The sequence below is a fragment of the Sceloporus undulatus genome, chromosome 1 (genome assembly GCF_019175285.1).
Source record: "Sceloporus undulatus isolate JIND9_A2432 ecotype Alabama chromosome 1, SceUnd_v1.1, whole genome shotgun sequence".
NCBI classification, from domain to species: Eukaryota; Metazoa; Chordata; class Lepidosauria; order Squamata; family Phrynosomatidae; genus Sceloporus; species Sceloporus undulatus.
In genome coordinates, this window is record NC_056522.1 from 139,548,995 (window position 1) to 139,575,982 (window position 26,988).

The 26,988-nt window shown below is 39.7% G+C and overlaps 1 protein-coding gene across 2 annotated transcripts in view; it reads right to left on the bottom strand.

Annotated features, from left to right (window-relative positions):
* The window catches only part of CSMD1 (CUB and Sushi multiple domains 1), a 1,231,469-nt gene that overhangs the window by 131,890 nt on the left and 1,072,591 nt on the right, over positions 1 to 26,988 (bottom strand). For both annotated transcript variants that reach the window (XM_042480556.1, XM_042480547.1), the window contains exons 38-40: positions 11,417 to 11,535; positions 7,807 to 7,876; positions 4,004 to 4,120 (exon numbers count right to left, since the gene is read on the bottom strand). In XM_042480556.1, the coding sequence (XP_042336490.1) occupies positions 4,004 to 4,120; positions 7,807 to 7,876; positions 11,417 to 11,535 (306 nt within the window). The remainder of the gene's footprint in view (positions 1 to 4,003; positions 4,121 to 7,806; positions 7,877 to 11,416; positions 11,536 to 26,988) is intronic.

The window sequence follows — 26,988 nt, forward strand, 5'->3', positions numbered from 1 at the left end:
CCTTCTCAGCAAATTCTAACATATATGAGTGGTAAAGATGAGGGGGGAAATGATTGGATTTGCACCTCTGGGCAGAATCCCTTTCATGCTTCCTAAGGCTGTCAGCGGAATGGAACATATTTTGCTGCAAAAATCCTTACTTTTGTCAGGCTTTCAATGTGTCTTAAAGAGGTGAAATATAGCAAAATATCCTGCCTTTATCCTTACACAGGATCCAATTGCATGTTTATGTCAAAAAAATGTGCCTGACTGAAAATGTGTACATTTGAAAAAAAATGCATCCAAAGAGATGGTGCAGCTGAAGGTGAAAGGAAGATTCCTCCAAATTGCGCAAAGAAATATTCTGCCTAATTTTAAAGAAATTTTCTCGCTCACACATCCTCATAGTCCACCTCATTCAGCAGAATTCAGGATGCTGTGAAATGAAGCTCCTTTTGCCTGTTCCATTCATTTATCTTTGTCTTTGTCCCCTCAGCATGTTTTGAATTTTATTTTATTTTTTATTTTTACAACAGACCAGTTTTTTTTTTTTTAATGAACAGAAGTGGTCATTTCCTGTGGTTAAATAATGTGTATTTGCATGGAAGGAAGACACATTAATAAGTCTGGCAAAAGACCTTCACCTCCTGGAAATCTCAGTACCATTGATATTCTGAATGGTTCCCCAGACACCAAAAATAAATCCTCAGAGTGGTGCTGGGATGAGAGTGACAGAGCTAGAAAAACCCTATTCCATGAACGGTACTATTTAGTTTTCACAAAATGGAAACTATAATCCAAGCATGGGCATTTTGCAAGTCGGATCCCTCATAACTGTCAACATACCAGTTGTTGTGTAATATATAGGAACAGGCATTCATCTTGCAACACAGGTTATAATCAGCCAAAATTATGTTTCTATTATCCACAGTCTAATTAATGTCAAAACTTGACACAAATCCCTAAAAGACAAGCAAGTCCTTTTGCAAACTTAATAATTAATAACAAGGCATTATAGTAGGATTTATTATAGCCAAACTGATTAAGTTAACTAATTAGCTAGCATAGAATATTATCTTTACTTAGTATATTATGTTACATAAATCCATGTAACAAGAGAAAGCTGTTAATACAGAAAATAAATGAATACCTAGTTAAATATACAACATGGAGTTTTTAATTAGCTGAATCTTACAGTCCTCTATCATTTTTAATAGTAAGAAATATCCTGTAAGCACCAATCTGTAACTATCATGGCAACCTAAGTAATATTTATCCTATGATGCTTTCTTAAAGTCACCACTATAATTTGTTAATCAGTTTGAGGAGGAAGCAAACAGGTTCAAGCTAATTGTGCAATTATATGGATAAGGATTTCTTGGGACTTTTCAGTTTAGTTTATAATATGAAATATAGGCTTTCAAGAATGCTGAATTGTATATAGTGCCCATAACTATAGTGGAGGAAAAGGGCAAGCAATCCAACCTGATTGGCATGGCCTCTCATTGTTGTTCCTGCTGTGTGCTTTCAAGTCATTTCTAACTTATGACAACACTAACACAAACCTATCACAGAGTTTTCCTGGCAAGATTTCTTGAGAGGGGGTTTGTTTTCCTCTGAGGCTGAGAGTGTGTGACTTACCCAGCGGATTTCCATGGCTGAGTGGAGATTCAAACCCTGGTGTCCCAGTCTCAAAGTCCAACACACAAACCACTATGACACACTGGCTCTCTCATGAAAGGACAAAAAGAAGGGGGCATACCTAACTGAATTAAATATTGGCATTTCCCCCTGCCATACTACTAATTTAAACTATTGTTCTAAAGATTTTTCTTTAAAAAACCTTCTTCTAACGGTAGCCTTAGACAGAATGAAACACTACATGAATGAACTCTGCTCATGCACCCAAATCTTCCCAGCAACTTTCCCACCTTATTTATTTATTTAATTATTTATTTACAGTATTTATACCTTGCTCTTCAGCCCTAAAGGCTCCCAGAGCGGCTTACAGATAGTTATTCAGACAGTTCCCCGCCCTCAGGCTTACAATCCAAAAACACATGACACAAAAGGAGAAGGGAATGGTGGTGTAGAAAGGAGTCAAATCCAGTGGTTCTCCTCTTCCTCTGAGGCCTGGACCATAGCAGATGGACTGGAGGGAGGACCCTTCTTCTTGCTCTGGCTAGCTCTGATGTAGTTGAGCCTGCCTTTTCACTCCCTCCCAGGCTGGATGATGTCCGATGGCATGGAGGAAGGGCTCTTCTTCAGGCTAAGCCTGATGGAGTTGGGCCTGCCTTTTCACTCCCTCCAAGATGGATTATTGCAGATGGCATGGAGGGAGGGCTCTTCTTCTTTAGGCTAGGCCTGATGTGCTCCACCAAATCCTACAGTATTTTCATTCTTGTTGTTGTTAACCGCTTTTGAGTCGTCCCTGACTCATGGTGATCCAATGTAGGAGACATTTCCAAGACTCCCTGTTTTCCATTGCTCTCCTTATGTCCTTTAACTTCATATCCATGACTCTCTTAATTGAATTAGCCATCTGGTGTGTGGTCTTCCTCTCTTTCTACTTCTCTCCACCCTTCCTAACATTATTTTCTTTTCCAATGATTCATGACTTCTCATGATGTGGCCAAAGTACAACAGCCTCAGTTTAATCATCTTGGCTTCCAGGGAGATTTCAGGCTTCACCTGTTCAAGGATCCATTTGATTGTCTTTTTCACTGTCCACGATATCCTCAGCACTCTTCTCCAGCACCACATCTCAAATGAATTTATTTTATTTTTATCCACTTCCTTCGCTGTCCAGCTCTTGCATCTGTACATGGTGATGGGGAATACAGTGCCTTGGATTATTCTAATTATAGTGCTCATTTGTATATCTTTACTCTTTAGGATCTTTTCTAGTTCTTTCATAGCAGCCCTACCTATTTCTAGTCTTCTGATTTCTTGAATTTAGTCTCCTCCTTGATCAATGTTTGATCCCAAGCTTCGGGAACTCTTTTACAATTTCAGTTTCTTCATTGTCTAGGTTAAATGTGTTTTGGTCCTCTGTAGTCATTATTTTTGTTTTCTTTATGTTTAGCATTAAGCCTTGCTTTGCACTTTCTTCTTTTATCCTTCTTAATAATTGTTCCAAACCTGTGATGTTTTCTAATAATAATATGGTGTCATCCACATCTTAGATCAGTGATGACAAATCTTTTAGAGATTGAGTGCCCAAACTCAAATGTGTTCCCGCACAAGGTGTTATCCGGTGCGGGGGGGGGGACTTCTGGAGTTTGTGTGTGGGGCTTCTGGGGGTAGGACTTCCCTGGAGACAGCTGAAGGCATGGGAGGGCAGGAGAAAGAAGAGGAAAAGGTGCATGCCTGTTCCTCCTCTTTCCTCCATCCTCTTGGGCCTTCAGCTGTCTCTGAAAAGGCAGCTAAAGGCACAGGAGGGTGGTGGAAGAAGAGGAACAGGCATGCAACTGGTCCTACTCTTCCCCTGCCCTTCAGTCTCTCCATGTGCCCTCAGAAATGGCTTCACATGCCAGAGAGGACACGTGTGCCATAGGTTCACCACCATGGTCTTAGATTATTAATATTCCTTCCTCCTATTTTTACTCCTCCTGTCACAATCAATGCCTGTTCTTCTTATGATATTTTCTGCATACATGTTGGAAGGAAGGGGTGATAGATTGTAGCCTTGCCAGACCTCCTTGCCAACTGGGAACCGTTCTGTTTCTCCATATTCCCTTCTAACAGTAGCATCTTGTCCTAAGTACAGATTTCTCATCAGTACTATCAGTTTCATTGGAATATCATCTGTTCCCAGTGATTTTTTCCCCCCAAAAAATTATTGTAGTTACCACCTTACTTTTTAGAATTTGAGGCACTGTTATAGTATTGTTATAGATTTACTGATTATCTTATCACAAATATACCCAAGAGAATTTACAAAGCTAAAATATAATACAGAAATTGTGATTTTGGACATCGAAGATTTACTGTCAACCAATTAGTCTTGTATTGGGATGCTTACCATATCCAACAGGCAATAATATCTTCCATGTGCAGCCTAGGTTACTAGGATAGTTCCCTGGAAAGCCTGGGCTTAGGATAACCCCAGCCATATTTGTCAGTGTACCACCACATTTAGCTATTTAAAAAATAGAAAAAGAAAGAACAAAATTTAATGTTTATGTTTATCCAACAATGAATGACTTATGGAAAGTTCATGATACAATTACTTATGCACTGTTCAGATAATATTAATAAGAAACTCACACTAGTAAAGAGCTATACGTGAACAGAAGGTTCATGTATGAACAAAATTCTAAGTGCACTTCTTGAGAATGCCTGTCCAGACATTCTTAAGAAGCATTGATAAGTAAAATAAATGTTAGTATACATTAAGGATGTACAAGATGTGAAGTACACTGATTTGATTTGTTTTTCTGGTTTGTAGGCAAAAAATTCATTTGTACAAGAGCTTTATTTATTTATTTATTTCATTTGCATGCCATTTTTCTCCCCATAGGGACCCAAAAAGGCCCACAGACAAAAACATTTAAAATCTCAATAAAATTCAAAATAATGGTGTGTGTGTGTATGCAGTATATGTTTTCTACAGAAAAGAAGAGGGTTTTTTTTGCACAAAAAATGAATTTCTTTCTGTACAATGTACAATAAAACAATAGTTTATGCACAATTTTCTTCTGCAAAAAGTTGTTTTTTGTGTGCCTTCAAGTCGTTTCTGATTTATGGCAACCCAATGGTGAACTTATCATGAAGATTTCTTGGCAAGTTTTTAAAGGCTGCATCAACACTGGAGAAATAACCCAGTGTGGCACCGCTTTAACTGCCCTGGCTCAAGGCTATGGAATTCTGGGAGTTGGAGTTTGTTGTGGAGTCCAGAGTGGAGCCTCACAACAACTGTAACTTGTTCAGGATCACCCAGTGGCTTTCATGGCAGAGCAGGGATTCGAACCTTGTCTCCAGAGTCATAGTCCAATGCTCACACCACTACCTAAAATGCAAAAACCTATCCAAAAATGTGGACAAAATCTTACCTGGTAGGGACAAAACTTGCCTGGTGTGGATAAAATGTTTGAATGTTTTTGTTCTTACATGCAAGAAGAAAAAAATTAACAGTACTATGTAAAAGTTGTGATGAGCATAGTTAAAATGAATGGGTTCTACATATTACACTGATAGGTATATATATTATGTGTTGACTTATAACCACTAAAATTGTACTTTGTTCTGTATAATTACAGCATGGGGAAAGTAGTTTTACCTCTGCTCTTTCTAGTTTTGTCTTATTGATACCCAACCATGAAATAGAGACCAGACACTAAATTTGATGAATAAAAGGCCATTTATTTAACCTATATCCTATTCAATGCTAAGCTCTTGAACATCAACCTTAAACTTCAAAACTCTTGAGGAAATTGATTAAAGTGAAAAGCCTGGTTCGGGTCCAGTTGAAGCCAGGTGTCAATTCTAGACCGTTTCTTCAGCCTTCCCTTTGGGCACAAACACCCAACCCTGAGGTGAATTTGATGATTCGAACTGCATCCTCAGCCAGTCCTAGGAAGGTAAACATAAGGCACTCTCCCCCAAATTCACTTGAGTTTGTAAGGTTGAGCAAAACCCCCATGTCTACCCCAAAGGCAGGTTATTTCACAACTCCAGGTCCCTTGACCTGTCCAAGCTGTTCCAGAGCCTAACCTTTCACCACAAGGGGGTGCCACTGATGTGCACCAAATAGTTCTTTAATCCCATATGGGTCAGTGAAACCTATTTAACAGCCACCCCAAGCCAATTACCAGTCCCTGCACACAGTATGGGGTAGGCAAAAAAAAAACCTGGGAAAGGGGGAGAAAATTCCTACCCGGCCCCAAAGCAACCAACCAAGTTCACGCTCCATTTAGGGCAGGAGGGTAGGCTGTTTTGGAGAAAGGAAGCCAGATTTTGGGGGGAGGGGGTTGCCCTTAAATACTGACTCCAATCCTCATCACATGCCCAAGCTCGGCCGGTAGGGTCTTGCTTATTTTTAAATTATCTGGTCTCATATCATGGAGGGTATCAAAGCCACACCCTCCCTCCAAGGCTCTGCCTGTTGTCCTGGTGTGACAACTTTAAAGTTTAGTTTATTCACTGTTAGCTTACTCAATTTATTCAGCTTCGAAATGCTAAACAGTCACCAAGGCAAATGTTTTGAAGCTTCTGAAGTTTGAACGATCAGTTATCCCCTATTTAAAAAAAAGGTTCTGGTGCTTTTAGGATATATATGGGTGTACTTTGGGGGTTGGGAACAACTGAATCTTCTGCAGGTGTTGAAGGGAAAAGAATTAAGGGACAACAAAGGGGTATGGGCTGTTTTTCTTTGCCATTTGAAAAAAGCCTTTTTTAAAAAGGCCATCCACTCTACTTTGAAGACATTCACAACATGTCAAATATACTTAAAGATCTAGAATTCACTAGTGCATTATGTTTTGAACACAGAAAATCAGCTTGCAGGCTGCGGAAATCTTTGGAGCATCAAAATAATAAACAAACTGTGCTGTGGCATGGTGGGGTTAGCAGAAAAGGGGAATTCCTGCAAATTAGGCAGAAAGACATTCCAGACACTGTTTCTTAAACATTTATATATAACCTATTGTGACATGTCTCATTTTGCCATGACACCATGCACTGGCCATTCCATTTCAGTAGAACAAATAAGGTGAATAAAGTAAAATATGGTTGGGAGCAAAGAAATCCCCAAGGACCATAAACAGGTCTTGAAATATACTGTACAAACATGTACAAGAGAAAAACTTTTTCACATTTGAAGTCATATTTCTTTCACAGTGGCTCTACCACCAAGTCCAAAATAGATTTTTCTGTGTGCTTTTTTTTTTTTTTTTTTTTTTTTTTTTTTTGCTCGTGGAGGGTGCTCTTGATCCAAGCTTCTGGGGATAATAAAATCATTTAACATTTTGCAATGAACATATTTATCATCAGGTAATGACCAGTTGTCTGAGTCTCAGCCAGACAACTGGCCATTGATTAATGATAAATATACTTTGGTGAGGATGGAGATAAACCATTAAATGTGTATTTTAACAAACCAAAAAGTGGCATTTTAATACCTTTTCTCTTTATTTCAAAAACACACACATTGACCAATGCACTAGACCAGATATGGGGAAGTCTTGTTTCTCCTCCATCCCCTAGTTTTTGTAACATAGTGACATATAATGACAGCTAAGATGACTTTACTTGTCTTTGTTCGTCTCCTAGTTTGTAAGATTTGAGGCAGCAGTTTTCCAGCTCACTTCTTTAGATACTATGCTACACATTAATCACTTTTACCATAAAGGCAATGACCCATATAAAAATATGTGAATGATGGATTCCTTATCTGTATATAAAAGGAAGTCATTCTCTTAAGTTCAGGCAATCAGGGCCAGTGGTTCTTGGATTGCAACTGGCTAATTTAACTTGACATTTCTAGTCATATATTATTGACTCCAGATTTAAATTGTTGGTTTTTTGTGCCTTCAAGTCATTTGCAACTTATGGAGACATTAAGATGAACCTATCACAAGGTTTTCTTGACAAGTTTCTTCAGAGAAGGCTTACCGTTGCCATCCTCTAATGCTGAAAGAGTGCGACTTATCCAAGTTCACCATGGTTGAGTGGGGATTTAAACCCTGGTGTCCAGGAAACTAGTCCAATGCTCAAACCACTACATCATGCTGTCTCACTACAGATTTAAATAGTGCCTGCTAATTAAATCCTCAGTTTGCTACTTATATCATTAAAGTGTGGGCTCATAAAAATTAAAATGCATACCAATACAAAGAGGAGAAGGATAATTCCAACGACGAACTGTTCCTGGCATACAAGAAATATGAGAACGTCCCTAAAAATAAAATTAAAAAAAAATCAAATCATATAACGATGAACCACTGTCCTCTGTTTTCCCAGATTTCCCTTGGCAATTTAACATAATGGTTCTAACAAGAAAACACCAGTGTTGCTAGCAAAATCCTTTTGCCAATTAATTTCCACCTGCACTTTACTACCCATGACAGTTTTCTAATTAAGGTTAAACAAAAGACTACTGCAATAATTAGAATTCCTTTAAAAATGGGAAATGAATTGTGCCACGTGTCTTAAGAAATTGTTTCAGAACCAGTGTTCTGAACTCAATTATTACACAAGTTTGCAGAGCAGTGTTAACATTCTCATTTACATTCTTCATTGCTCTACAAAAGGAAGGTGTCCTTCCCCACAAGGCAACAAATGGCTCAGAATAAAATGGAATTTTGAAAAGAAAAACAAATTTCTTCTTCAGTGGTGGTTGCAAAATAGGAATGTGCCATGATTTCTTATCTACACTGATATTCAGGGAATATCTACCCTATAGGTGTGATCAGTTTTATATCAATTCAAAGGTCCAGTTCTTCTCCTAAAAAGCTATCAGAATTACAATCTGATGAGAGCCCTTTTCAGATGTTATATATATAAATCTATTCATCACATCAGTGGGACTCTGCAAAGTGGCTTTGTCCCTCCAGATTGTCTAGACTGTTCCTCGTCTAATGATCATGCTTACAGTACAAACTTCTCTGTATGCACGACGGCTTGTGAACACTTGTGTTGCTGCATGAAGACAGTTCTCTTATGTGAAGGCACTTTGGCTGTAACATTGGATGCAGGGGAGAAGAGTTCTTTATCAAATCAGGGGTAGTGCTAATAGATGTGGCCTAGCTTATCATTTATTGGATTTATTCCTAGATATAATGCCTGATTAAAGTGGGTGGTATTGTTAATTCTTTATATTTTTGCCCTCCTCTCCAACACACATAGGACCTTATCACACGGAGGCAGTTACGTGAGTAAAACGTTGCTGAACTGTTGCAGAAGCACCGAGGTGGGATCGTCCATCACGCTTCTAAAACGTAATTGAGGAGTCCCGCTTTCCTTCTGTTGATGGGGAAGCCATTTTTTAAATAATGGATTATCCGCGAATGCTTCATCACTGGAAGGAAAGCGGGAAGCCTCAATGACGTTTTAGGAGTGTGACAGATGATCCCACCTTCACACTTCTGCAACAGTTCAGCAACGTTTTACCGATGTAAGTGCCTCCGTGAGATAAGGTCATACACATTCTGTAGAATGAAAGCAATTACAGACACCTCTCCACATTCATAGGGGCTAGGGGCCAAAGATCCCCACGAAAGTGGAAAAAACCACAAATATGCTAGCCCCCTCCCATCAAGACCACTCCTAACTCTCTTTGCAACCTTGAAACACATACCCTCCCCCACATTTCAAAAGTGTGTTCACTTTCAATCTGATGTTAATAGCCGCTACTTGAAGCTTTGACATCCTCAGACCTTCCCTGTCGGTTTTAGCAAAAGCAGACCCCATTTAATATTTTAATTTGTATCCTGCCATTTGGCAGTGATAGTGCTAGCTACAAAATCTTTGCTTTTCTTAGACCTAAATAAGAAGGATCATCAATTAATTTTTCTATCAGGAATGACTGCATTAATATATTCTTACATTATCATAATATAGCAATTACCACCCAGTGAAGCAATGCCACAGACTGCAAAGGTTTGATTAGACATATAAGATCTTTTTGTTTTACAGGCAGTGTGGCAGGGCTATAAATGTTTTGAGTGTGGAACATCAACTCTTCTTTTATGTTTCAAGATGCTAACTCCACTACGCAAGCAAAAATGTGACTATAATTGATTATACAAATTAACATTTATTTGCTTTTTTTAAGGAACAATACAGAAAGATCTCAGATTCTTAACAGAATTAATAACCAATTTAAAACATTGGGAGAGATTCTCAGTCAGAATTACGAATAACTATAACATTCTAGTCTTCCTTGAAAAAAATATGGAAGAGGGAGGAGCAGGCAAACCTCTTTGAAATGATGGTGTTAACAACAGTAAATAGTAAATAGTAAAGGCTAATTCTGAGGTCTTTGTAAGATGCGGATTAGTGATATTATTAGCATCTCACAAACTCTTAATTGGTTGAAAGCCTTCAACTTCTTAATTGGTTATTTATTAGTAGCTGCCAGATTGGTCATCACTAGATTTTGGAAAGATTTATAGTGGTATTTGTGACAACCTAGTATAATAAAGTATGTGACTATTTTGATTGGAAAAAAAACCCTAACAAACCTAAAATAGCTAAAGGAAAAAAGGAAAACACAATTTTACTGTGATTTGGAATTGTTTTGTTGACTATAGGACAAAAATATTGGTCTTCAAAAGGCATTCAAGTTTTTTTTTTTTTGTTGTTGACTCTGTAAGGAAACACTTTTGACATCTTTTATTTTGGTATTATAGCTGTGTAACCTAAGTTGAAAAGTAAATTTGTATACTGATGTAGTACAATAATATCCAAAATTCACAAAACATTGATATATTTACAGCTATTATTTTGTGGATTTTGAATGTTATTGTACTTAGCTATAAGGCTTACATGGCTACCCCAGATATGTTTTTGCATACTGCTGTCAGGCAGGGTATCTGGGATGTTATGACATAAAATCAATTAAATGATAAAACTAAATAGCAACTGTAAATAAATAAATATTCTTTACAGCACAATCCTACACATCAATAGGAAGCCTTATTATTTTCAATAGGCCTTATTACCAGGCAAGTGGGTATTGTAGCTGCAAGGTAAACATTAGGAGAAGTATCATAGGTCAGTGGGAAAGAACAGGTTTTTCAGGTAGGAGACCATGGGTTCTGGTATTACATCTAGTAGCTGATATGAAAAATGAAAGACCTTTGTTGAGACCCTGAAGTCTTAATGCAATCTTTAAACTGAGTCATTGTGAGTCACAGTAAAACTGAGCCAGATGGTGGAAGTTAAGTCAGCTTTCTATGTTTTTGTTCTTTCTTGAAATGTTTATAAATTGCAATTGTTAATAAACTGAATAAACTGAAGTGCTTGTTTACGGACTGCAAGTGCTGTTAAAATCCTTAGCTCCAATTTGGAACACTTTAGAAATTAGATGTTTGTGTCTATCTTGCCCATTGATTTCAATGGGATATATCTGGTGGGACAGATCACTGAACTGTAGCTGTTTCATTTCAGAGGACAGAAAAAAATTAAACAGCAGTTGTGGTTCTGGTGCTGTAGCAAATTATGCTGACAAGGCAAAAATATGTATGCAAAATTTTAATGTTATACATTTTCCTTTAGAAAACAGAATGAGGACAATATTATTGATCATTGATTTGGATCCTAATGTAAACCAGAGTTAGCTATATTTTTATTCAATACAAAGATTCAAATATAGTCCAAAAGCTTATATACATCTTAAGCAAACAGATGATCTGAAACAGAAGACATTACAAGATGTGCTTTATAACCCTAGAGAGCAAAACATATATGACATTTTGAAAGAGAATCTGGGTACCTGCAATGTGTATCCTGGCTCACACTGAAATGACAAAACATCATTCACCATATATCTATCGCCCATTTTGAATCCATTGCTAGGGATTACTGGTTCTGGGCAGGCAGCAAGGCCTACAGCTAAAATAAAATAAAGGGAAAATGGAACAAAGATATATTAAACACCCATTTTTCCAAGTTTTCTTGTTTATTTGTTGTTTAGCACCTAATATGGTCTAATCATTGTACAAAATCTTATTGTACAAAATTTTTAAAGCACTCTGAATCACTAACTGACATGAATCACCATCTAAGAAAAGACAAGACTTTAGAGAACAGGAAAACAAGGAGAGCAGAAAATGAGCTTTAAAAAAACCAAACAGCAATCAACAGTAATTTTCTGTTTTCTTAATCATGTTTTATTTGTTCACCGTTAGATAAAATCAACTTTAACATGTAGTGATATAATAAGCATATACATTCATTCAAACACACACAAAATATTTTTTTTGGTAAAAAAAAAATCATGTTCACATATTAATGAGTGTGTGTAAAAATGCAGGCCTGCAAGCATCTGAAAGGCGTAGGACAGACTGCCCCAAAAGGGTGGCCTGCCAGTGGCCTAATTTCCTCTGGAGAGAAGCTGCAGCCACCAAACCGCGCGGCTTCCCTACGGAGGACAAAGAACTCTGAAAAATGGGTTCTTTTTGAGCCGCAGGGGCAGCATAACAAGTGCTCCACTGGCGCACTCATCACGTAAGCGTCATGCGGCAGCGTGCGGCTACCACGTGGCATGTACATAACAATGGCAGCGCCCTGTGTTATGCCGCCTGTATGTAGTAGGGTTAGGGACCGTGCAGTTGCCGTGTGGTTCCTAACCCTAAAATTGGCACTGGTACGCCGCTTGTTGGCAGTCTGTACCACACCAAAATCTCTTAAATGGGACATTGTATAATGTGGGATAATCTTACTGCAAGGGGTATTGGGATTTAAAATAAAAGGGAGAAAGAGCTAAAGGAAGATGGTGTACAACTAGATAAGGGATTCTATAGCCCACTTACTTTACATGCTGAAGTTCTCATTCACAGGTTATGCAAAGAAAGTACTGTTTTCAAGGGTAGCATGCCTCCCCTGTACAGCAAATTGCTTACTGAATGCTCTTCACAGATCAGCTAACTCTTTCGGTGTAGGACATAAAACTCATTAATGACAATATTGATAACTCTCACTGTGATTTCATTCTAGTTCCTGCTTGTTAAATATTTTGCCATTCCAGCATGAGAGATACATCCATGCACATCATTAAAGTGACCTCCAATATTTTCAAGGCATCACTGCCATTAATGTCAAGAGATTTCATAGGGCTATAATCCTGACAACATTTATGAACATATATCAGTGTTCATTATATGACACTCTTGACCAGCCAACATAAAATTCCTTGAGCAATTTGATCCAAACAATTTTCCTAGCCCTTTGTTTATTCCTTTTCACAAATGTGTATGCATGGGTAAGCGAAATTAGAGTTGTGGGTGTGATTGGGATGACGTCTGAGTTGAACTCGAGTTGCTAGTTCTCTCTGAAACCACAAAAAATGAAGCTGCAACTCAATCGAAGATTCATGCAGCCTTCAGAATGGAGAAAGACAGGAAGAAACAATTGTTTTCTAATCCAAACCCCATGCACTTTTAAAAAATGCGGATTAAAAAGCACAAAACAACAAACCCCAGTAAATTTACAAAAGCTCTTGTAATCATGCCCAACAGAGAAAAACTAGTGAAAATTTCCATGAGCGAGAAAGAAATAAACACAAATGTACATCTCTGCACCTACTACACATAAAGCACCACACCAGTGCTACTATATATCTTAGGGCAGGATATGTTAAAAATAAATAAATAAATAAAGTTCTTACACCCATTCATCTGAAATCTGGCAGCCTTGAATTCCTCAGAAGAGGTAACTACACTTCAGAATTTCTTCCACATCGCAAGAAATGAAAATATTACTGGCACTTCCCTTTTAAAACAACTCAGCCTTTATAGATAAGTAGCAAAATCTCTTTGGAAGTTATTTATCTGCTACTTGACAGGTGTATTCCTTTCCTTTGCAAACACATTTTATCCAACTTGGGGGGGGGAAGGGGGGAATTATTGCCATTTTTGGATTTTCATTTATTACTAATGGTAGTAATGATCATCTGCATTGCTGAATCTTGATTCAGGCTCAGAACATGGTCAGAAGCAGACTGACTCTGAAACAATATGAACTGAAGGACTGAGTTGGGATCCAAACAGAATTGTGTCTCTAATGTGCATATGTGTTGGCAGAGAGATATAAATATATATGTTGTTGTGGTTCAAGATAACAATGTAATTTCCCTGATGCATGGGTTTGTAGTGAGTATCCTTGTATCTTTTTATATACACACATATACATCTGATCTAGGAAAGATAAATACAAATGGGAAATTGGCTAATGACAGCATACTGTATGAAAAATATCACATCATTAATCATGGAAATAAGCAAAAATATATCTTACTAAATGGGACATGAAACTGTGATTCACATATGTTTTATGGTAGGAGAAAAAATTTAAAAAGAATAACAAGGAGATATGGAATCAAAACAACACTTCAACACGTCAAATCTTTCATCTTGGATTTGAGCTATATGACGTACTAAGATAGAGAAAAATGTATTTTGCATGCAGGAGAGATTACACATTCATTTCATTTTGAGATTTTATCCAGAATCCTTATGGAAAAAAGCATCCACTTTGATGAAGCTTTCCCACATCAGTTCTTTCTTTTTTTGAAAACTGCTGTTTCCAGGCCTATAGGCTTGGCAGTGCTACAATACCTCTGACCAAATGCATGTACCCAGATCTTATAACATAGTCAGCCCTCGACTTCTGCAAGTTTAACTTCTGCAAGTTCGGTTGTTTGCAAGGTGACACTCATACTGCTGCAGCCGCTTTCCTCTCGCTTTCTAGGATGGACGCGGCACTTTGCCCAAATTTCTTTGCCCACAGAGACAGGAGCATAAACTGAATTACCCCCCCCCCCAAATAAAATAAAACTTTGGACTGGTCTGTGTTCCCATCTCTATGGGCTAAGGAGCATGGAGAGTGTGCACCTGGTGGCTGGGCCTTGCCACCACTGCTCCTTACTCCTAAACCTTGAGGCTGTTGTGTACACCTTTGAATTCTGCCTCAAAACAGATAGGCCACCAGTGGAGCTGTTTAAGTGGGAGGCTTAAACGCTCCCTATAATCTAGACAAATCAATAAATTGGCTGCAGGATTTTTGAACCACATTTTGGCTATCGAGTGAAGATATTAACAAATCTCCATGGTGGTGGTGCTGAGACAGTAAAAACATGCTACTAAGCGAAATCCTTCAGGCCTCATCACTGCTCACTATCACTCCTTTGTACAGAAAGTATTTTAGACGTTGCTTTTAAAAAGTGTCTCAACTAGATCTAGACCATCTGATATCTAATGCTTGAAAATGAAACCTGTTTAATGGAGAGATGAATACATCCACTTAACAAATAACTTGTAGTATAACAGTGTGCATAACTACTTCAATTAGTTGTTCACATGCTGTGATACAGACAGTAGCTAAAACAGTTGCAGTTTGGAACTGAGAGACTTTTATATCTTTTTAAAAAAAACTAATTACAGTATAAACAGATTTTTAAAAAAATAGTTTGGAGAAGCACTATAAATCTATTGTTAAAATTACAATTTCTCCTGTGAACCCTGTATTTCTCTATCAGTTAGATAATACTGTGTGTTTTTTTAAATTATTATTATTCTGACTGCTGAACATTTGAGAATAACTTTAATGAACTCCTTGCAGAGTTTGTTGCTCCTTTGACTCAAGCATTTAATTAATTCTTCCATTAATCTAAATGGGCTTTTCCACAGCTGGTGATTCCTTGTAGCAGAGAAAATAACCTGATGATATGGTTGATTTCATATGTATAGCAATAGCTGTCCATCAAAACTAACAATAAAGACTGCATTCTTATTGTTAGTCATCACAGAATTCTAAAGAAAAGTGCATGGCACTTAAAAGTGAAGAATATGCATCCTATTAAATACTCCCTTACTCTTACAAATGGTCTGTATTCTCTATCAGCTACTTAGTTAAGTACACGTAACAGTTACCTAAATTTATTCATCTGTAACTGTTTTTTAATTTATGATCACTACTTAGTCACAATTGTGACAGTATTGCCACAATCATTATCTACATCCCCACCCCACACTACCCATGCATACACACACAACCTACTTTAGTTGTATGGGGAGAAGGAGGTCCATTTTGCTGGCAATTGGGGCCAGGGGGAATGACACTTCCATCAAGAGAGTTTGGGGTAGGAGAGATTACTTTCTTAAGTAGAATTAACTACATGTCTGATAGAGAATACAGGTCATTATAACTTAGGAGGCTCACTGTTGTCAAAAGGTTGTTTGAGGCCATCAGAATCTCTTAAGGATTCTCCAGCCCCATGTGAGGCCTCAATTCTAGTACAAGACCAAGCACCAATATATGTGTTTTTTTAAATTTTAAACAAAATAAATGTTACACAAAACCCCTTGGCAAAATTAGTGTCTTCTTACCCTTTCTGAAGAGCCCACATACACATACACGCACACAAGGCATAACAAAGCCGGGCAATCGATCATAAAGACACAAAGAACCATCTAATCTTACTGCTTTTGCTACAAGGCAGTGATTATTACATTTAATAAAAATTGCTTTGCAAGTGAGCAAATGATCTGAAACCACAACAACAATAAAAGTGCACTTTGTCACAGTGGGTCTTGTCGCAGAGTATCCTCTCCCTAGTTCTTTTCTTTATCATGTGGGGATGAATCAAGTCAGAGTTTACTGATGTAGATTCTGACAAACCTAGGAAATTATCAGACGGGAGAAAATTGGGGAAGAAAAAGGCATACTCCCAGCAAAGTTGTGTGATCACACTGAAGATTTTCAGACAACATCGCATTTATTCAGGACTTAATCCATGAAGATGCAGGAATGCTGCAGTAACAAAGCATTTCCAGGACTTCTCCCAGCTTCCCTCCCCCCATCTGATAATCTCCCTAGAATGTATGTCAGGGGTATAAGTCTTTATTAATTTAATTCTTGCAAGGAAGAAGAAAGCATTTGTTCAGTTTTCTTTCTCATGTGACTGTCTAGGGCTTACTTGCCTTTACCTTGTCACTACTGCTGTCCCTGCTGCTTTAATCTCAGGTCCACAGCATGTGTCCAATATTCTGGGTAGGCGCTTGAGCTACTTAGGCAGACGTTAGAGGATAGAGGTGTCACAGTCCTCCTTGGGGTCTCCAGCTGTCAGCCTCTCCTATTGGTTTCCCATGCTGGGCAATTCTCCACTGCATCCTTCTCTCTTGGCCATGCTTTCCCTCCCATTTGTTTCCCCCTGGCCATTCCACTGTTGACTGACAGGCCTTCTCTTTGGCCTTATTCCAGCCCTGTCTATTTGCCTCCCTGTTTTCTTCCTCGCTGCCCATTTTCTCCCAGTTATTTTTCTTCTCCCCTAGTTACCCTGCTTTCTCATCTCATCTCATTGACCACGGTATCCTTCTGGGACGCCTGAGGGAGTTGGGAATTGGGGGCACTGCCTTGCAGTGGTTCCGTTCCTACCTCTCGGGCAGGTCCCAGATGGTGGAGCTGGGGGACTGTCGCTCCGATAGGAGGGCCCTGACATCTGGTGTCCCTCAGGGAGCGATTTTGTCCCCTATGCTATTCAACATTTACATGAAGCCGCTGGGAGAGATCATCCGGAGACATGGGGCATGGTGTTATCAGTACGCTGATGACACCCAGATAATTTTCTCTATGTCTCCGACTGATACAGTAACTAAGGATGGCATCTCTCCTCTAGATGCCTGCTTGGCGTCGGTAATGGGCTGGATGAGGGAGAACAAACTCAGTGTGAATCCAGGGAAAACGGAAGTACTGGTGATAGGTTCCCCGGTTTCTGGTGGTGAGATCTGTCACCCGGTCCTGAACGGGGTCACGCTCCCCCTAAAGGACTCGGTGTGCAGCTTGGGAGTGCTCCTTGATTCGTCGCTCCAGTTGACTTCTCAGGTGGATGCGACGGTCAGGAGTGCCTGTTATCAGCTTCGGCTGATACGCCAGCTGCGTCCCTACCTGGACCGAAAGGACCTAGAAACTGTTGTACATGCTTTGGTAACCTCTCGATTGGATTTCTGCAACGCGCTCTACATGGGACAACCCTTGTACCAAACCCGGAAGCTGCAATTGGTGCAGAATATGGCAGCCAGATTGGTCGCTGGTAGTTCCAGGTCGGACCATGTAACACCTATTCTAAAAGATCTTCACTGGCTGCCTATTCGCTTCCGAGCTCAATACAAGGTGTTGGTTTTGACCTATAAAGCCCTAAATGGCTTGGGCCCAGGGTACTTGGAGGACCGCCTCTCCCCATATAATCCGCCTCGCACACTCAGAACTTCCGGGACTAAACTGTTGGAGGTCCCTAGGTCCAATCATGTGCGGACCTCACAGAGGGCTTTTACTACTGCTGCCGCTCCCCTTTGGAATAAGCTCCCTGTAGAGCTTCGCTCCGCTGCCTCATTAGCTGTTTTTAAAAAACAGTTGAAAACATACCTATTCCGGCTGGCCTTCCCACCTTAATTTGTCCATTTATTTTCCTGCTCCCTTTCCCCTCTTTTCTCTTTTGACCCTGGATTGATGTTTAATTTTCATTTTTTTCTGCCCCTGCCATGTGTATTTTTCTATTTTATTGTTTTCCTGTTCCTGTCTTGTAGTAATGTTTTTAACTGTTTATTGGATTTTAACTTTGTATTGTAACGTTTTTTAAATTTTGTAAGCCGCCCTGATCATATCCATGGAAGGGCGGGGTATAAATAAAATTTATTATTATTATTATTATTATCTCATCTCCCTGCAAGCCTTTCTTCCACTGTGTCCGTCCTCTTTTTTCTTTTTCTTTGCCTCACTCTCTACCTTCCGTTTCTTTTGCTGGTTTGCTTCTGCATTGACTCCCTGTCTCTCTTTTCCTCCATTACCTTTGCCCTGTGTCACTTCACCTCTCCTCACCTGTTGTGACTCCTTTCTCCTTCTCCCAGCTGCAGCATCTCTTGAACTGAAGCCAAAACTGGAGACACACAGCATCAGTTGCCACCTCCTTGCTCATCTTGTTGACTTCATATCTTCCATTGCTGCTGTAAAGGTAAGTCTGTTTCCTTGCTCTTCCCACCACAATATCTGTACGTTTTTCTTGTTTTTAATTACCCCTCCCCCCCAATTCCTAAGCATAATGATGTAAGAAAGGAGAAGTGACCTTTTATCAGGCTTGGGGCTTTGGCCAGGAGAAATGCTTGTGAAACCATGGGAGATGGGTGTTCTTTAATTTTGTAAATATTATTTTTATCCCTAATGCATGTCTACCTTCACTAGTAGTGAGGTTATATATTGCAGATGTCTTCTGATAAATTGTAGATGAGAAACACATGGGCCTTCCTGGTGTGCGGGCCACTCTTCCTAGTTTGGGGGCAACTGTCTACAGGAAAACTGACTGAAAAATAATGGACAGCCAATAATGGTAACATGGAAGAACAAAAAATATATACCAGAAATCAATATCACCGCAACACAGCTTACCTCCAGTATTTTAGGAATGATTTATTTTTAGGGTAATAGTTTGAGCGTTGAGGCAGGTGGTTGATTCCATACATGGAATAAAGAACTGGAGCACTTGGCAGTGGCTTAACTGGGGTCACAACTTTATTAATGGCAACAAATCAATCTGTGAGGCATTTTGTTGAGAGCTCAACATTCACTACTGACTACTGACTAGATGAGGAGGAGTTTGACTGGACTGAACTGTCAAAACAATATACTATATTTATCTATTTACTTCAGACACTCCTTTTCATTTTTGAAACATGGCATCCTTAGTCACAACCCCATGAACCCCAGGATCCAGAGTGTGAGATAGTCTAGCCACACCAGGATGTCTTCTTCTGTGCCCCACAGCCTTGAGTGGTAGGTCTTAAAAATCCCATTTCACCTTAATAAATAATAATAATAAATAAAACTTTTATTTATATCCCACTTTTTGTTAAAACAATCAAAGCGGCATACAACATTAAAATGATACAGCAATAGATACCATCTCCCCCCTTAAAAAAGGATTAAACAACAATTAAAATTACAAACAAACAAAATCTAAAAACAATAATAAAATAATACAGTAACAGTGGGCAGAATCATCACATATATATGTACATGAAGGGATCTTTACGTGGATCTTTATGTGGCCGGGTGCTATTCCGAGAAGGCCTGCTGGAAGAGATCTATCTAGGTTGGTAATTTGATGGATCTTGTCCGGCAGGCCATCCCATAAAGTGGGAGCAACTGCAGAGAAAGTCTTCTGGGAGGTCGCAGTCAATCTGGTCTTTATGGACTGCAACAGATTCCTCCCAGAGGATGTGAGTGCACAGAGTGGCTTGTATGGAAGAAGGTGATTCCTTAAATAGGTTGGGCCCAAACCATGAAGGGCTTTAAAGGTAATGACCCGTGCCCGGAAACTAATGGGCAGCCAGTGGAATGACTTCAATATTGGTGTAATGTGGTCACTCCTGGTTGTTCCTGTAATCAATCTGGCTGCCATATTCTGTACCAGTTAAAGTTTCCAGACTGGTCTTGAGGTTACTAGTGCGTGTACTACAGTTTTGAGGTCACCCGGTTCCAGGAATGAGCGCAGCTGGTGTATCAGCCGACGCTGACTGCATGTGTTCACCATGTGTTTCTTCTTTTCAAACTACTCTGAAGCTGTGACCATTTGGCCTATCCTAGTTAATGGCAACACATTTCATACTATGAAGCTAGCAGCTAACAGAGTTAATGTCTGTACCTCAAAAGATCCACCTCCATCCCATGCATATTGATTTACTTGAAAATCTGACTCAGCCAATCAACACTAGTGACACATACCAGGAAGGGAGGATAAAGGGAGGATGTCATTAAAAATCCATCTGAAGCCGCAGAAGGCAAGGATGGACTTTATGGTCTGTGTCAAAGTCTTGCCCTCACTAAATGCAAGTGTCCTGAATTGGTCTGAGGCTGGATACAACAATCCCTCCTCGCACGCACACACCTGTTGCAGTGGGAAATTATATAAGAAAAAGTTTACTTGAAATGCAACCAAAATAGGTACACATTGTACACAGTAAGTTAAATGCTTCATCAAGTTTCCTCAGTTGCTACACTTGCCTCCATCTTAGTCTAGAGTCACTTATTCTGTTCAAAACACACAAGCACATTAGCATTAGTGAAAGCAACTTGCTGCTGCTGTATATTCTGGACTATTTTCTGTGTAGCGAGTTTCTCATTTACATTATTATCATCCACCCACTGCACAACTGCTTTGTTTACATAGTAATACTAAAAAACAATGATGTTCTAGAATGATGCCTGTTGTTCATATAATCAGAGCAATGCAAAAGGTAAAGAAAATTTATCAGAAAGAGGCCATGCTGTCTAGTGCGCTGATGCTAAGCATTCTAATAGAGTGTGAGTGCCTAGGAAGGGATGGCAGGGATGTTCACCCTGATAATCTGGCTCCCCTGCTGCTGCAGCTGACATGTAGTGTCCACCAGATGCTATAGCAACCTGTGATGGGGAAAAGGCTGGCAGTTGTACACACTGGTTGCCTAGTAGCATGAAGACACTGGAAACCAGTGGGCAGCAGAGCAGTAAGAATCACAGATGTGCAGCAGGGAGGGAGGAAATTGTCAGAATGCAGTAAGTGTTTAAGATGTATCACAACTTTTTAGAGGGAAGTGAGGGCAGCAGGCTCAAGAATAAAGCAAAAATTACTAAACGTATAAAGGCTTTGTCAGAAGGAAGGAGAGGTAGCTGGAGTTGATCTGTTTGAGGCTTCCCAAAAATTAGGTTTAGAACATTCAGACCTCTGGCTTGTTCAACTGCTCCCTCTTCCATGGCAACATCAGAGAGCATGCAAAAAACCCTTTTCAGGCCAGTCATGCAGAGAACCGGTCCTCCCCACAGCCCAGTGAGGCTACCAGACACACAAACCTGCCTGTCTGCCTGCCATAGACAGTGTAAATTGTCACAGGAATGCCTCCACCACCACCTGAGCACTGACTTGTACTCAGACAAAACCCAGTATTGCACCTGATTCTGGTGATAAATAAATCTGTGGGGGCCTGATGTAACCAAGAGAGCACTTCAGAGCACATTAGGGGAATAAACAAGGCTTCAGGGCTAGGTCTTCCAAGCCTCAGTCCTGATGCTATGTGGGTCTTAATCCCCAATACATGCAAAGTGGGCCAGTCCCTCCCCCTGCAACACCTAAAGGAACAAGGGGTGGGGAGCAAGGGCAGATCTGTAGTCAATAAAACCTGTAAAAAACCCATGAGCTTGTAGCTTCAGAAAGGGCTGAGGCAACTTGCATCTCAAAAGGAGCATTACTTTTTATCTTGCTAATGGAACTTAATGTCCGCATTCCCACGATGATTAAATCCAGATCGTGATCTGGGTTAAATGGGCATGGTTGACACTGAATCCGATTTTAGAAATCAGTTCAGAAAGGGGGCCATGCTTTTTGTCCATTTTTACCCATTTAACCTGAGTTAAAAAGACGCTGGGAAAATGGGGTGTTTTTTGGGCTGAATTGATTTATTTAGAATAGGAATCAAATCTGCCTTGGTTCCCACTGGCAGTCCGGCCCGGGGAGCAGCTAGCATTACCTGGCCTCTCCTGGCCCAGCCTCCTTACCAGCTTTTTTGGCCGCTGACCTCCTTCCCTGGGCTTTTTAAAAATTTCCCACGACTGGGGAGGCTGGAAGGCGGTCGCAGAGAATCCAAAAGCCTTGCAACCTCCTTCCCGGCTTTCCCCCAGCTTCTCTGCGACCTCCTTCCAGCCTCCCTGGCTGCAGGAAATTTTTAAAAAGGTGCAGGGGAGCCGGTCAGCAGCCAAAGAAGCTGGTAAGGTAAGGAGGCTGGGCCGGGGATTTTGGGGCAGGACAGGCCGGGCCAATAAGCTGTCCCCACCACTTGCCGATTCCTGAACCGATTCCTGAAACTGGCACAAACATAGTGGGAACCACGTTTTTTCTGAACTGGAAACTCAGAAGGAGGAGAGGCCTGCCTGCCTGCCTGAATTTTCCTCCAGTATGACCTGAACTGAGAACAGCCACATCTTGACAAAATGCAGGCTTGTAACTAACATCATCATATTTCCCCCCTCCTCTATGATTTTTAACATCTTTGCCTGATGAAAAAACCAGTTGATTTTGGATGTTATTGTATAATAAAACCTGGTGTAACAGAAATGCTGGTCTGTGTCTCATCGGTGGGTAATGGAGATGAGAGAACTACAATCTTCTCCTACCCTTGAAGGGAAGCAACTGAGTCACAGAGCCACTGATTTTAATGGGTCTTAATTTCAATTATATGTGTTAAGGACTGGAAAGTTTAAAATCTAAAAAATAATAACAATCAGGTAACATGATTATTGTTCACTCAGAATATGGCCATCTCGTGATTACTGTTCACGCACAAGATACAGTCCCAGATCCTAACTAACTCTCTGGCAGTAGAACAGTTAGTGCTCAAGAGATGCTCTCCCTGGAAGACATTATGATAAAGACATATTTTTCCGGGTTTCCCCTCCTCTGCATGCTCTAAATATCTGCTGCGAGTCAGAGGATACTCTGGAATGTATGAGGAGATGCAAGGAAGGGATACGTAGAAATAGTCTCTCCTTCTTTTCCTCCAATGAAAGCCCCCTGCTATATCAGAATCTCTCCTGTGGATGGCTCTTTTGGATATAGAAGAGAACTCAGGATCCCAGCTCACAAAAACTTACTAACTTTTTTTCTTCAAAGCAGCAATAACAGAAATTGCAAAGTCAATACAAAAGCATAATTTGGAGCTTGTGTTATACGTGCCTTATCCATTTCTGTGCAAACTAGAAAAGGCTTCAAAATTTAAAAAGGAATCATGTGGATTAGTTTGGACCATAATTCCTTTGTTTTGATGTGTTTCTCTAAGATGAGAAGTTGTCTTTTTGAAAGCAATGACAGAATTTTACCAGGATTTATTTACTTATTTACTGGAGTTTAATTTCTCTCTTGAAAAACAGATTTCACATTGTGGCTGGCCCTAAATTGGTAGCATACACATACAGTACTGGAGAAAAAAATGTTTATTTCAGATTAATTTAAAATATTGCAATGCATTTCTTTAGTAGTTGTTTAGTTAATTCATTTAATTACTTTAAACTGCATTGCAATAATTGATTATGAATGGAAATGAGTAACAGCCTAGCTATAAAAAGCATTTATTGTGATTGGAGACTTAACTTGTTTTATAACTAATAGAAGACCTGTTATTATTTGTAATTATTTGCAAAGATGTAGCAGTGCAGTGTGGCACTTTTAATGACAACACAGAGAGAATTTAAAAGAGGGCCCTATAATGCAGTGTCTGTTAGAGAAGGAAGACCGAATGCAAAGGAAGAGGAGTGCAGGGGAAGAGACAAAACTATGGTAATAAATTCAGCAGCAGCATTCCATACATTGGTGGAAGGACCTGTTTTATTGCTCACTTGCTGCATTCAGATGCAACATGTAATCGTGTTTTGTACTAAAGATGATTAAATATGCTTAGTACAGTTCAAACCTCCAGACAGAATAGGCAGATTGGAATTTACAGCAGGTTGTTTTCTGCTTTTAGTCCTCTCATGTGTCCATGATGCAGTACAATAGGACCAAGAGTTCATGGTAGGATAGTCCCTTGACTAGAGATGGAAAACCTTTTTTTTTCAGTCCACATTTTGATGTGGATGCCACATGAAACTGAATGCAATCATGGGGAGAAATCCACATTTTTCTGAGCATCATGGGTTTTTTTCCACATTTAAAAAAAGATGTATAGGATGCCACATATTAGAAATATATCCATACAAACATGTGTATTAAGGAAAGTGCATTCAAAGCCACTATACCCTACAGGAAGAAGGGTTAATATATTTCAGAAGGTCCATGCAAAAATCTGTGTATAAGTAATAGTACACACGAAACAAGTGTCAGCTTTCATTAGAGACTGCCTTAAATGGCAGAAGTCTATTTCTTAGTTTGAAAAACAGGATTTTTTGCCTTTCTTTTGGTCAGAAAAAGGGTGGTTTAGCAGTGCTAAGTGCTGCAAAACAGTGCAGGTGTGTGTAGGTGTGATGGAGTCTCAGGGCTTATTACCACTAACACTTTGTCTAATATATATTTTAGTTCTGGGAAAGAATGAATGTGGAAGAGCTTGATAGTAGCTAGGGACAGAAGATCCTGATTAGAGTTTCTTCTCATTAGGATTTGTGACCATTTTGTTCTCTGTCTTAAATGATTTAAGAAGAGTTCATTCTGCAGTATGCAAAGGTTTAAAACCTTTGATAATACAAGTGCCTTTTTGATGTTCAAAGCATAGTTTAAGCAACCTACAACAGTAACAGATTGGCTAATTTGAATTTTAGGAAAAACAGACTCCAGTCTTGAAGCAACCTTTCCATAAGATAAATCAGCTGGTTAGAGTACAATCTGGGCAAACCTTATGATATCCTTTATTCTAGGAATTTCCCCCTACTGGTTTCTCACAAGCAATGGGTAGTGGTGGCTTTGATGTCATTGGGAGAGTGAATTAATTCCAGACTTTAGGCTGAACCTTAAAGGAGCTATCAAAGATGCTAAAAAATACCACCAAAATCATTATTGTGTGCCTTCAAGACATTCCCAACTTATGGCAACCTCATGGTGATCCCATCACAAGGTTTTCTTGGCAAGATTTATTCAGAGGGGTTTTGCCTTTGACTTGCCCAAGGTTACCCAGGGATTGTTCCCACTACAATTTAAACTGGATCTTGATCCGGTTTAAACCACGATGGTTCCCACTTAATTCGAATCCCTGAAGTGATTCAGAAAGGGGGGGGGCATAATTTTTACCCATTTTTATCCATTTAACCAATGTCAAAAAGATGCGGGTAAAATGGTATGTTTTTGGGGCTGAATCAATTTATTTGGAAATAAATCAATTCAGCCCAAGTGGGAACCAAGCGGAATCGAATCGGATTCAAATCCGCTGTGGTTCCCACCAGCAATGGCTTTCCCGGCCATACCTCCATGTTCCATCCTCAGTCCTCCCAGCCTGCCTCTCTCCTTCCTATCCAGCCTCTCCTCTGCCCCCGGTATGGCCAGGAAGGATGGCAGGAGACATGGTGGGGAAGCTGCAGCTGTTGCTTCCTCCATCAATTCTTGAAACCGGCGCAAACATAATGGTAACCACGCTGTTTGCTGAACCAGTTTCAGGAATCGGTGCAGGAAGTGAATCAAGAGGTAAGTGGGAATGAGGCCTCAGTGAGCTTCTGTGGCAGAGCAGTGATTCAAATCCTGATATCCAGAGTTCTAGCCCAACATCCAAACCACTGCACCACACCAGCTAACTACCCTCAAAATAGTTTAGAATAAAAATTTGGATTAAAACCCACAGTAAAGTTCCCAGACCCCACCACATCATTTTTGTGCCACCATCCCAACTCCCTTTTCAACAAACAGTAACTTAGCAACTTGGACTTTTCTCATTTTATTGTGGTTATTAGTAACAGTCTTCTAGTTAAATACTGGGGCACTAGTATACTGATTAGTCATTATTTCCTTATGCATTCATTTTTGGTAAAATAAGAACTTGTGTTGTTTATTCCTAATATTTGCCAGTGAACTAAATTCCTCATTTTGGAGTGGCACAGTCTACCATATGTGCACAACACTTGTGCCAAAGATCCAAGGGACCCATGCCAGTTTGTGTAAACAAGTGAAAAAAGAATGTTTAGTAATAATAACTTCATGCTACAAGAATGAGCAGGTAGCAATTCAGGGTCTGTGCAGTATCATGTCCTCTTAGGTTTATGATTATTTACAGAGGATCAAAAACATCCACTTATTATTTGAAACAACTGCAGTTTATTGCTAAGACCAGACTGCTATTGGGGACTCTGGCTATTTTAAGTCCCAGGCAAGCAGTCTGCAGTCTTTGGGCCAAAGACTGAGAAAAAAGGTTGAAGAAAAAATAGAAATGGATAAAATGATGGTAGAGAAAAAGAGAAAGAGGGGAGTGGTCATATCCATTGCTGGCATCTGCAGTCTACAGATTGAAAATATTTAAAAATATATAAATTTCAAAAAATAAACCTTGATCAAAAGAGGCACCATTTTACTATGCCACTTCTCGTCCCTCCTTCTCCTTCTCTGGACCTCTCCCAACTGATTCCCAGGTGCTGGAGGAGAGGTTTTAACATTGGATTGAGAAAGGAAGCAAGTGGATTTAAATGGAGAGTTGTTTCCATAGGAAGCAAGGTCTTGAAAAAGGGACTGGAGAGATGGTTTTAAATGGAGAAGGTTTTTTTTTATAGGAAGCCAGGTCTTGCAAAAGGGACCAGAGAGAGAAGCAAGTGGATATAAATGGAGATGTTTTTCCATTGGAATCCAGGTCTTACAAAATG